This window comes from Amblyomma maculatum, chromosome 4, assembly GCF_055883805.1.
Source record: "Amblyomma maculatum isolate TAMU_Amacu chromosome 4, ASM5588380v1, whole genome shotgun sequence".
In the NCBI taxonomy this organism is placed as follows: Eukaryota; Metazoa; Arthropoda; class Arachnida; order Ixodida; family Ixodidae; genus Amblyomma; species Amblyomma maculatum.
In genome coordinates this window covers 60,349,956-60,362,659 of record NC_139347.1, presented here as the reverse complement: position 1 = coordinate 60,362,659, position 12,704 = coordinate 60,349,956, and the positions used below count along the sequence as shown (strand labels likewise).

Sequence of the window (12,704 nt, the reverse complement as noted above, 5' to 3'; positions counted from 1 at the left end):
TCCTCACTAACTTCATTTGAATTTTCCCCTAAATTGTCATGTTTTCTTTTTTAAGGTTCCTCGTATAATTCGGTCACGACCGACGCCGCATTCACAGGCAACTACGCCGGGATTTGTGTGACACAGGGCACTTAAGTTATCTCGTAAGAGTGTCAACGGCACTGCTCTGTCTGCTCCCGTTGTCGTGTCATTTTATGCGGTCTTTCCACCCGTCAAATAAATGATGCTATTTCCGCGTGCACGCTTTTCGCGGAGCTCGAAAAGCGACTGTAATCGCTTGCTCGGCTAGTGTTCGTCCAGGTACTGCCCGCCAGATAGCACGTAAATGTGTTCAAGTGGACCCATATACTCGACGCAGTGTCCGAATGACAGGCTTACATGATGATGCACCGACCCTCGTGTCGCGGGTTGCTGCTACACCTTGAACTTGAGGTGGCCGCGGTGCTGCTTCGGTGCAAATATGCGTCTTGTTTGTATTTCCTCAGTCTCGATATAATCCGGGGATCATTCGCCGCCCGTGGCACTCGGGGAAGGCCGCATCGCCTCTTCTCATGGTTTATTAATAGGGGAGAAGGTGGCATATTATTCAAGCGGCCGCACATACGCCAGTACCACTTCTTCGCTTGTATCGCCTTTTCTTTCTTGGTCGTCACAGCCGCCCCCGCGGCACACAGCTGCCGTCGTCTTCCACCGCGAACGTGTCGTCGCCTCTCGCCCGCCGAGAGTGTCGCCAGTCGGCGTCCCTTTCCCGCGACTCGTCGGGCCTGTCTGTCATCCGCGCTCTGAGGTGGGTCGCCTCCGGAATTTCTGCGTCCAGGTAAAAAGCACGAGCGGCGATCGCAATCTGCGATAGAAGAAAGTGCGCGCGGTGACGAGCGTCTTGCTCGTCCAGAGATAACGGTTACTGTGGGTCACGTCCCCCGTGCGCATCATCCTATTGTGACAGTGCGCCGGCGACGAGCCACCAGCGCGCGTTCTTCTCCCGGCGTTGTGCTTAATGCGCGGCGGCCGCAAAATGGCAAAGTGTGCGTAGTGGCGGTGACCGTCATCAGCCTCCTCCTCCTCCTCGTCTTTCTCTGTTCTGTTGGAAGAGCAGCGGCGGCCGCTAGAAGGCTATCGCGAGGTTCCCCTCCTCCTCCACCGTGGCGCGGGCGTCCTTCGACAAGCCGCGGAAGTCCGACCCCTTTCCGAACAACCAAAACCGTCGCCAGCCCGTCCAAGGCGACCGCTGGGTGAACCTCTGACGTCACCGCTGTGCAAGATTCTTGTCGGCCTACAGGGATACTGCCACTCATTCAAGAGTCAGCCCTCAGTCGAGCCGAACAGTCTTGCTGGGAACACATTCACAGCGTGCTGTGCTCGGCACTCTGTCGTCCCCCCTGTACAACTCCCTTAGACGTCGACGTCGCCTCCCGCCCATCCATCCATCCGTCGGCCCCACCACCGAACGGCCCTTCTGTGAAAACATCGCCCCTCACGCGCACCATTGGCTAGAGTCGTCCGGCGATACGCTGGCTTCTGCTGCTGCTGCTGCTGCCATGAGTTCCGTGATGTCGAGTCCCGCTCGACCGGGCATGCGAGAGTTCTTCGGCGGCAAGAATGTGCTCCTCACAGGCAGCACGGGATTTCTGGGAAAGGTAGGCACACTCCGAGCTCACTTTGCCATCGAATCTACCCCCCCCCCCCCCCCCCCCCCTGCGTTCAGCAGAGATGCTGTGTTGGACTGATGGTGTAGTCCCTCGCCGGCAGTGTAATCGGCAGCTGCAATGCGGCGAGCGTGTGCATGCCATCTGCGGCTAATGATAGCTCTCAGCTCGTTGTTTCTCGTTAAAGACTTAATTTAGAATTGTGTGCGAACGTATTCATCCAAAAGCAAGGACTTGTTCAGGTCACGAAGCTTTTAACAAAGAATATCTCAACGTTCATTCGCTCTTTACGAAATGTCTTGCCTTGTTGTCCTTGCATGCGTTTGAACATTCGATCGAGCTGTAACTGATCTGCGAAGCAGCCACAGGTTCTTGGCGAGTAAGGCATCCAGTTGTGTTGTCTCGAAGGGGCAACGTGTCTGGCAAGACAGACGTGCTGTGCGAGTTTGCAATTTGTACGCGAATGCCCGGGGGCGCTGCTTTGACTGTTTTCACGTTTGACGTCGCAGTCCACACGGAAGCGTTCATTCTCTTTTCCGAAAGAGACATTGTTAATAGTAGTTTATAATGAAGTTGCCAATTTCGCCCATATTCAAGCATTATTTTTAGGTGTAAGTTTGTAATAAGCTACCAAAATGGGAATGGTTTGCTCTGCACTCAGTCGATATACACGAGAGAAGACCGCTATGAAACTGTGCTGCAACACTCACTGCTTTTCCTTACTGGATCGCACATTATCAGAGCGTGGATGTCACCGGCGAGATTAGTCGCAGAAATGGCCACCAGCTACAAGCACGTGGAAGCATTCTGTCAAAATAAGAATGAGCACTTGCCATGATGCAGAAAAAACTGCAGAATAGACGCGCGAAAAAAAAAAAAATGCGCATTGTTGTTGGTCGTGATTTTTTTTTTATCGCTGTCTCTTTGCTGAGCATATATTAGCGCTGCCTCTACTGCTGCTGCTACTTGCTTCTGACTGCAAATCATTCTGAACACACATGAATGCTTGGACTTGGTTTCGGCCGGTTCTGTGCAATAACTTTTTTGTGCTTCCGGCTACGGACAGCGTGCGAACGACGATAGGGAATCGCCATTTCGATCAAAACAATCCGCGAGCATCGCAGTAAATCGAGCAAATGAAAGTAAAGTTCTTCATGCACAAGTGCACATATTATTTGCATGGGCCCACTATTGCGGGGAAGGGGCCGGGGGGGGGGGGGGGGGGGGGGGGGGATGGTTGCGGCGGAGGAAGCTTTTTATCACCAGGTTCAACACACTATCTTGATCAGAGTAACACTTTAAAGCACTGCCTCGTGGATTGCGTCGCTATCAAAGCCGTCCTAGCAGATTTCCACGCAGCCATCTGGTCACGTAGAACAACATACGTTGCTTCGCCATAGGCGCAATTTCTCGTCTAGTATACCTGTACTCACCTATGGGGCTGAAACGTGGAGGCTAGCCAATAGAGTTCTACCTAAGTTGAGGACAACCCAGAGGGCTATGGAACGAAAAATGGTAGGGATAGGAAGTGTGCAGAGTGGGTCAGAGAAATAACTCAAGTTACCGACATTCTAGTAGAAATTAAGAGGAAGAAATGGACATGGGCAGGACATGTAGTGCGAAGAGAGGATAACCGATGGTCGCTGAGGGTAACAAACTGGATTCCAAGGGAAGGAAAGCGTAGCAGGGGGCGGCAGAGAGTTAGGTGGGCGGATGAGATAAAGAAGTTCGCAGGGGTCAAGTGGATGCAGCTAGCACAGAACCGGGTTAAGTGGAGAAAAATGGGAGAGGCCTTCGCCCTTCAGAGGGTATAGTCAGACTGATGATGATGATACATTTATCTGACCTGTCGCATATACTCGCATGCCTTAGGGGGGATAGTATCAGTTGATGACCGACTGCGTTTCTCACGACAAAACTGATCTCAGTAATGGGAAACATCAGGATTTCACGCAACCGATTATTCAGTCTCAAAGCACCTGTGACAAGCGTGAATTTTTTTCTTATCTACGCGTTGTAGCCTACCTCAGAAACATTAAAAAACACTGAGGTGTACTTTTCCATAGACATCATGTACGGTTTTTGATCGGGAGGCATGTTTCTTCCCTTTGCGTTAAGCCGATCTTGCGTCTTGTTCCTTTCATGGGCACCGTTCAGGATTCCACGTGTCGTGTGATATGGTTGGGATTTTCGAGTTCTTCGCAAAAATAGTCTAGGCTGGCTGTGTTCAGTTTATTTGCAGATGACTTGTTAATCTTCATATCCGTTCCACCCGACGCCCATCACAGCCTGCACCGCATGACAACTGGCGAATTGTGCCGCTTGCTTTCTGTCCAGCCGCTTATCTGAGACCATATATCTGAATCCGGTCACTCGCTCAGTTCGCAATAGGCCGTCCGTCGCTAACGCTGCGACCTTCGGCAGGCAGAACTGGTCTGTTCTCAGCTCACAAGTCTCCCAGCGTGTGATGACCGCCGCAACGGCCAGATAATGCTGCGGACTGCTTAAAATGACATTACTGTAGGCAGGGTATATGCTTAGTCGGTTTGTCTACACGATCACTCGGATGTGCAGCTGCAGTTCCAAATGTCGCAATAACTACTGCCAACCGCGGCTCTCTCTATGGCGGCCGCATTTTTATGGCGGCGAAACGCTCTTTAAAGCACCCGTGTTCGATCCTACATCAGTGCAGTTTCAAGAGTTCGAGAGAGTGTTTACAAATGCCTTAAGAAACGTGTACGCTTCACAGACCACGTGCAGCTGCTTGAAGACGTGAAGTGTCACATTCATAAACATGTTATGCGCGCTTATTTGGTCCAGATAAAACCGCAGGTTTCACGGCGTTTCTAAAACAACGAGAACTTCCGACTACCTCCGGATAGCTAAGTTGTAACGCGTCGTCATTCTCGAGAGGTGTGCAAAATTTTCTAGCGGCGCTTGTTTCTAAATTCCGCCCCCCCCCCCCCCCCCTCTAATCTTGCATTGGTCCTGCAAGATCTGTCATGAAAGTGCAGGTTGGCTTTACAATGACAAATTGGCGTTGCGGATATTCGAAAAAAAAAATTGCCTAGACTTGCCGTTGGTTAACTCACACATTGCCGACTTATAATTTTTTGTTTCGAATGTCTCACTGGCGCTGTCCAGTCGTAAAACAGACGTTAGCCTTAAATGTTCTAATGCCTAAACATTACTATCAAGAACTAATTTCGGAACAGCATATGCAAAAACTGATTTCTCAACCTAAGGTCCTCGCGCAGTAGAACATCATTTACCTCCTCCGACGTGATGCCTTGAGTATACCGCTGCCCGGCGAAACTATTGGCAATCCTGCAGCGCGCCAATGTGGTACCAGTTAGGACTTTGTTGCAAACACGATGAAAGAACGAATTAATTTCTCGTAGACGAGGTACGCTGGTTGCCTAATTGCCTATACTTAGAGAGATTTCGCAAGTTAACCTCTTCTCTGCAGGTAACACTGCATACAAGACTCGGCGTTTTTCTTTGGCATTCATTTCGAGTATGACGTCGTGCACATGCGCCGGTTCCGTGGCAGGTCAACGTTCAAGGCCGAAGAAGAGCGCAGCGAGTCGGCATGCCCTCTGCTCACCCAGTAAACAAACTCCCCGCTGTCAGTGGACAAAGCTACCGCCATAAAACAACGAAGGTTCCCGCGTAAAATAGTCTCGCGAGGCTCAAAATAGCTGCGACTTGTTTGCAAGAATGTCTCGATCCGAGGCAGACAACATCGCGCAGTATACGCATGTTCGGCCAGTTTCCGCGCTTGTTTACGCGTCTCATCGCGATGAAACCGTCGCCCGAGGCGAACAGTAAAGGCAGCCGGCGCATCTGCCGCGCAGGCGATGAATGACGTCTTTGTGGTGCGTACGTTTCTCGTGGTCGGCACGAATGACGTAATCGGGCCTTCACGCCCATCGCTTACTTTTCTGTACGGGTCAACGTCTTTCTCGTTTTCGGCACCAGCAATTAGTTGCAGGCTTCCAGCAGCCGTTGAAGACGACAAAAGCTCTTGCTTCTGTTTGGAGGAGAATAACGTGAACTGGCTGACCGGTGATCAATCACTATAGCACCCACTCCTTACGTGCCCATGGCTATTAGTACTACTTGCTTTACAGCTGCTCGGCCCATGCTTAAAAAAAGGATTGTGGATTGAAAGGAAGTGTACTCAGGCGTTCGCCTTGCGTTTTCTGCTTCGGGCTTTGTGTTAAAATCCATTTTTCATCGCCGTCCCCCCCCCCCCCCCCCTTTACACCGCAGTCCGAGCACCTTCGTTCGTTCTTTAACCTGATCGGTAACCCTCTGTAACGCGGCAATGAAATTTGCAAACCTTGCGTGGATGCAGGTGCGCAGGGTGTTTCAGACAGTGTTTCAGCTATCTCACAGTCATCCCATATACGCCGTATGGTGACTGACTGACAGTCCTGCAGGCATGTTGCGATGAAAAGATGGCGTTAGAGCCGGGACACTTTGCTTGTGAAGTGTTTTACGTATATTCGAATTAAATATCATAATAAACGGCAATTTTTGAGAGAAAATGAACTCAGTATAAATGCGTTAATAACGTGACTTTTTTTTTTCTTTTTTGAAAAGGAAAAGCCGTATGTTAGGCTTCCACTTTTTCCTAGCATGTTTTTTCCCAAACATTGCCCTTTACATTTATTATCCTCTTAAAGTTTGCACGGAGGGGGGGAGGGGGGGGGGGGGTTGTTAGTTGAATAATTAACGTACCCTTGAAAGTACAGTATTCGCCTATACTTCCCCATACTCGTCCGTGGACAGGCGCCGCGAGCATGCAGGCGCCGGATGCACATTGGTGCTTCACGTCCTCCTCTCTGCAAAGCAGAATATATTGGCGAGCATCGGTAGACTCGAACAGACCGACTTGTCTGCAAAGGCGCCTCTCGGCTAGCGAAAGACACGGGCTCTCCTATCTGCTCATTGCGCTGTCATCTTCGCGCGGCGCCGGGACAGCTGCGGGCGCAATAAATCACCTGTCGTTAGTGCACCGAGTCGTTGTAGTAACTTTACTCGGTACAAAAGGGGTTTCCGCACGCACATACCTCTGAGCTTCCTCCGGCAAATCATTTTCGCAGAGGCCACGGTGTTTCCACAACATGACATACCATAGCTAATGTCGGAAGTGGAGATCGGTAAAACGACTCTCGGGAGTGAGCTGCCTTATTGTCTTTTCACACACTAACGCAACAAAGAGTTCAAAAACAAAAAGAGAAACCCCGACCCTTACTCTATAGAATCAACATGCCTGTCCAAACAAAATGCCGGTTTTCCGATAGGTTACTCGTCAAAAGATAACGCGTTCACGGTACTAATCAAGTTATAGCAAAATAGCCCTACGAGAGCTCGCCCGTACGTGTAGAAGTCAGGGACTACGAAAAAAAAAAAAAATTTATTCACTGGAAACCCAGAGGAAGCATTCCTGGGGATTCACGTATTGTGAAACTATCACGGCGCCTCAAAATGCACGTTTGCTAGAAATGATCTAGGATTAAGGACTGCTCACAGTGCTCAGGGTCTCCAAGTTTGCATAAAAGGAATAAAAGCACGTCAGTTCTTAAAGTTTATTTGGGCAGATGCATCCCGTACGGTGCTGGAAAATGCCGAGACTTAACTATTTGAAATATTGCCATGAAATAACGAGAAATGCCCTAAAAGGGTCCATTCATGTGAATGTGTTGCTTGGACTTACAAATAGCTTAAAGGGCAACTCCGGGGGTTTTTTGACATTCGAACATTCCAATAAAAATTTTACTGTAGATTCTCCTCTCCGTCCTGACGCATTCTACAAAATTTGGGCGCCGTACGATAATCCGTTCGCGCGCAACACGACTTTAAAATATGCTGTTTTCATGGCTTAAATTGAGACTATTTCGGCCGGCAACACTGAGTTTCTGACGTCACAAACAGTATACCGGCGTTACTGTCCACTTCCCGCATGATTATGAAATTGTGAGGCTTATATTGAACTACCTCAGACATTTTATGCAATGCTTCATGATTTCCATGCTTTATTTTCACCATCCAACGCACGTACGAGTGTTTCTCTAATACTGAGTGTGACGTCACCATTTCGTCACCTGGGACGTCATTTCTGGCCGTGAAAGCAGTTTCGGTTTCGATTTGCTGTTTTTTCTTTTTAAAAATACTTCTAATTGGAATTTCGAAAAACGGTTTTTTGTGTTCGAGTCAGGACGTGCCGAGGATTTTAATTCAACCAAAAACACAGAATGATGGAAAAACCACCGGAGTTGACCTTTAAAGATAACTTACATCGCATGGTTAAGAACATCATCAGGTAAAATACTGTTCTCGGCTCTGTAGCTAGTGTGTATAAAAATAGAGTAACATTAAGCGGTTCGATGGAGTAGAAGCAGTTTCGGACAAAAGTGTGCACTGTAAGCAGTCAAGGAGCTATCGCAGATTCAAGCAACAGATCACGGGTAGGTGCAGATCGTAGGGGAAGAAATTGTGTGGAGTGAAGATGGGGTTGTGTCCATTTGTCGTTACTTCTAAAGTTTGAACCTCAGCTCACTCGTATTCCTGTAAGAGAAAACAATACCTGAAGTATCTTGCCTAGAGTACCTACCCTGTTGACTTGGAATGTGAATGGAATGTGAAGCGGCAGCATAACCTAAAAAGGGAAAAAGAAATCGGCTCGTATTCGAGGACAAAACAGACTCCTGGCGGGTAATTAATTACCTGCTCAGGACATGTAACTGACAGAAACGGTAGCCTTTAGACATAGCGAGTCTTGATGGATACGAATAAAAAAAAAAAGTCTGTGCAGGAGGAAGAGAAAGATTAAGGCGAAGAGTCAGGCGAAGTTAAAGCAAACCAAATTGTCTTCATTAGAACTACGATTGATTCCTGCGCAACCTCTGTAATGGTGTGGATGGAGTGGGGGGCGGCTTTTTTTTTTTTTTTTTCATGTGATCATGCTTCTGTACATGTATTTTTACCACAGGGTTACTGCTATGAACTGTCTTACAGCTCGACTGGCTTATAGCGAGAATATTACGCACGTTCAGATAGACATGAAAAAATATATATATTGCGTTTCGGATTTCCTTTCTTTTTTCATTTCTTTCGTATCGCGCAGAGCGTTCATGGAAGCACAGTTGACAGATAAAGCAGTCAAAAATTGGAGGTTCGCTGGGAACAGTGATGGCTGTAACGCCGTCTATACGAAACCACCCACACCTAAAGCAGATAAAGACAGCCCTACATGCAGAGGTCCCGTATGCAGGTCTCGAAGTAAAACGAACAAGTCTGAGTATCTTCATTTATTGCGCCATATCGGTCCCTTTTACTTGCGCTACCCGATAACTGGGTATTTTAAACTTCCGTCTCTTATCGGAACGTTCGGTTTCTACTTTCGAGCCTTTTCTTGTCATTTGACGTTGGCGCCGCTGGCTGTTTGACCATGTTTTATTCATAGAGGAAACATTTTAGATATTCATGACTTTTACTATACTTATTTCGCACATAAAGAACAAGTCACTCCAAGACAAATTTCTGACATGTGCCCAGAGTCTTGTCCCTTGGGAGTAGTACAGATTTTTGAACGAGATTTTATTGCGAAAGTAACATTACGCGAAACGCCGGTGGCGACCTTGCACGAGAGGTAGCTGGATAAATACATTATCATTAGCTACAACGAAAAAAAAAAAGAAAAAAGGTAATATAGTAACGTCATCGAGAGGCTGTATGACGTGCACACCAAGCAGAGATTCCATGATACATCACATAGAATAGGATCCAGACACGGCCGCGAGCGAGGCTGACGCCACTTAATTCTGGCAGTCCTTTGCACGTATAGGGTGTTGCACAATTAGAGGCGCGATGTAGAATGCTTCTCCCAGCTAAACCGCGGAATCCCCGCAGTTCAAATTTTGCACAGAAATGGTATTTTGTTGCTAGTATTTTTTAATACCAAATTTGTTTAGGGTACTTGCCTGATTCGATCAAAAGAAGTCAGTTGTTCCCATCTTATGCGGCGGCGACAACGCCAGACGAGCCACTGCCCCAACAATGGTACTGGTGGCGCCACCTCATGCTGCTTACAACAACTCAAACCTTCTGCCAAAACATTCGCCCGCTTTATTCTGCTACAGAGTTGTAAGCAGCATGAGGTGGCGCCACCAGTCCCATCGCTGGGGCAGCGGTTCGTCTGGCGTCGCCGCCGCCGCAGGCGATGGGAACATCTGACTTCTTCTGATCGAATCAGGCAAGTACCCCAAACAAATTTAGTATTAAAAAATACTAGCGACAAAATGTGATTTCTGTGCGAAATTTGAACTGCAAGGATTCCGCGGTTCAGCTGGGAGAAGCATTCTACATCGCGCCTCTAATTGTGCAACACCTTATATACGCATATATGTACGCATATATCGTTGAATATATATATATATATATATATATATATATATAGCGGATTGCACACTAGCAGGAAACAATAGTTTCGAAAATCTCACTCAAAAGCATGGAACTGTTACACTTTCGCATTCACGCATATGGGCAGTCTTAAATGTGTCTGCTGAATTCATTTAGCAAGCTATCCTCCCGATTTCATACTCTCCTCTCGTACTCGTATTTTCGTCTCCTCGCCGCTTTTTCTACAGGGCATTTTTGTAAGCATTATTTTCATATTACCCTGTGCGGACAAAGCGATCTCTATCTTTGCCAAAGCGATCTCGGGCAAAGATGTGCTTGAGTCGCTGGAATCAAATAGTCGTGAACACCTAACACCTTGTTTTGTATTCGCATTCAATGTTCGGTCGGTCAGGTCGGTTTATACTATTTTCCGCTCCCACCAGATCGAATGACGACGGCCGTCTCGGGGGCGTTACAAATGCTGTTACAGTTTTCTATTCGCTGGTCAAGTCCCAAATCAGCCGCAAGTGGTCTACACTGTCGCGCGCATGTCATCTCATTAGTTGCAAGTACCTGAGGGGCTTGTTCCTGACGGCAAATGAACTTTCTGAGACCTTCGACAGCTGTTTGTACTGTTTATGGTTTTAATAGTTTTTGTTCACTTGCTTCTCATGCGCCGGACACTCAATCTGCACAGGCTGGTACGCATGATATGCTTCGGCCAAATTAGTAAATTTACTGGGCCTTTAGGAAAAACAGAATTCTTGGCCCCCGCTTGCCACATGCACGTCATAATTTGTAAACGTCTGGGAAAGAAAGAGTGTCTTGTTGAAATGAAGAGGGCAGTAACGATTTTACCGTAGATTACGGAAACGTATGGCGTTCGGAATGAATTGCGACTGAGCCAGTAAACGACAGCATTTACCCTAGGCCATCTTATTATGGTTGCCTGCATTTACCAATATTTTGACTTTGTAGATTTATTCTCGCTTTTTTAATTATATCCGCGCTGACTCGCACGCACGCAGTGTTGCCGCTGTCGAAGTACCTTTTCCATTGCTTGAAATCGAGGCAACATTAGTTAGGCAACAATACCTTCTTCCTTGCTCAAAATTAGCTAGTAGGTGGGGTATTAATGCACTGAAAAACCGGGTTTAAAACGGAAGCTGGCTAGCAAGAAATTCCACCTGCCAACAGCAGTGGAGGAGGTGGCTGCATTGTTTTAGTTTGACGTGCAATTTTCATGCATGGGGTTTTATTTACATATGCGTCGCTTTCTCCTAGCTTGCGTAACACAGGATACACCATCTAACAACTGAGCAGGTCCCCAAATTTAATTCAGCAAATTCCTCAGTTTCTACTCTGCTTCAAATGCTTTCGATGAACCGAGTTTGTGCATCTTAAACCAGCCACGCTGCTATGACTAAGACCGTTAAGTGTCTTGTAAAGAAATCACGCTCGTACAAACATTTTGCGAGGGTTTCTAGAAAATAAAACTTTTTTGCACATTTAATCCGGCCGTCACGCCCTGAGTGATGGCGTCTTTCTTTGTCACTTCATGTATAACTTAACTGTGGCCCTCGGTTGACTGAAAAAAAAAACCCATTAACAAATATAAATGTGCTCGAAGACCCCTGGCGCGACGTTTGTTTATTGTGTGTCGATTCTCGTTCTTTAACCTCTGTATATATCTGGTCTCGCCACTGAGCCAGCACAGTGACTGTAGTGAGGTTGAGGTGCACCCTCAACAACGCCAGAATTTCCATTACCGGGCACTATACACTTCATTAACGCGGTGTAAAAGAACAATTACGTACTGAAGTTAACAAGCAACGAATGTAAAATATTTTTCTCCCTGCGTAAGGTTGCTGACAAAATGCTTTTTTCTTTAGTACTGCTGAGATGTTTGTGACGCTTACTGGGCGTGCGCGATATATCAGTATGGGCTTGTTTCTCTTCCTCATTTGTTCGAAAATTTAAAACTTAAGGGCGCGGCTGAACGAAGTTATATTTGACAGTTTAGTTGGTGCTGTGGTATCCGAATAGCGGTGCCGACCCCCAGTCTTGATCCCAGATTTCCAAAGAGGTGGTAACTGAAAACTAACGGAGTATACCGGTGAATATCTTCCTGCGGTGGATTATAGGTATACGATTAGTAAAAAAAAAAAAAAAAAATCATTCTGGATTTTATTGCGTTAGCACTATAGATCCCCCATTCGCCAATTTCGCCGATCTTTGACTGAAGAATGGAGGGGCTGCCAACATGGGAATCGAATCATACGGAAGAACCATTTTTGATCCAGAGTCAAATACGCTACACATAAGCCAAGATGACACTTGCAGAGCTCTGTCTATGTCCGCTGGTCTTCACATAATGTGGTAGACTAAGACCGTATCCTCATAAGTACATGCGACCTGGAACCGAAATCGAGGAGAAAATACAAGTGCTTGATATATGGCAAGTTTCACTGGTATGGCGCACCTTATCCGCACCTGCCGTAACTACGTTCAATCAGGCGTCATTCTTTTTTTTTTGTTTTGTTTTTTGTGTGTGTACAGGGTTGGTTGATTTTGGTAAAAGTCGCCGGTGTGTTCACCGGTCACTTATGCTTGTTTCGGGCGTTCGATGCAAGGAGGCGCGTCGGCTGT

General features: G+C 47.2%; 1 protein-coding gene across 2 annotated transcripts in view; it reads left to right on the top strand.

Moving 5' to 3' along the window:
- Nucleotides 1-522: 522 nt before the first annotated feature.
- The window catches only part of LOC146191190 (putative fatty acyl-CoA reductase CG5065), a 37,305-nt gene continuing 25,123 nt past the window's right edge, over nt 523-12,704 (top strand). The window contains exon 1 of one of the 2 annotated variants that reach the window (XM_084601671.1): nt 523-1,637. In XM_084601671.1, coding sequence (XP_084457797.1) covers nt 1,539-1,637 — 99 coding nt within the window. In that variant the 5' untranslated portion in view covers nt 523-1,538. The remainder of the gene's footprint in view (nt 1,638-12,704) is intronic. The other variant, XM_084601672.1, reaches the window with a different exon arrangement.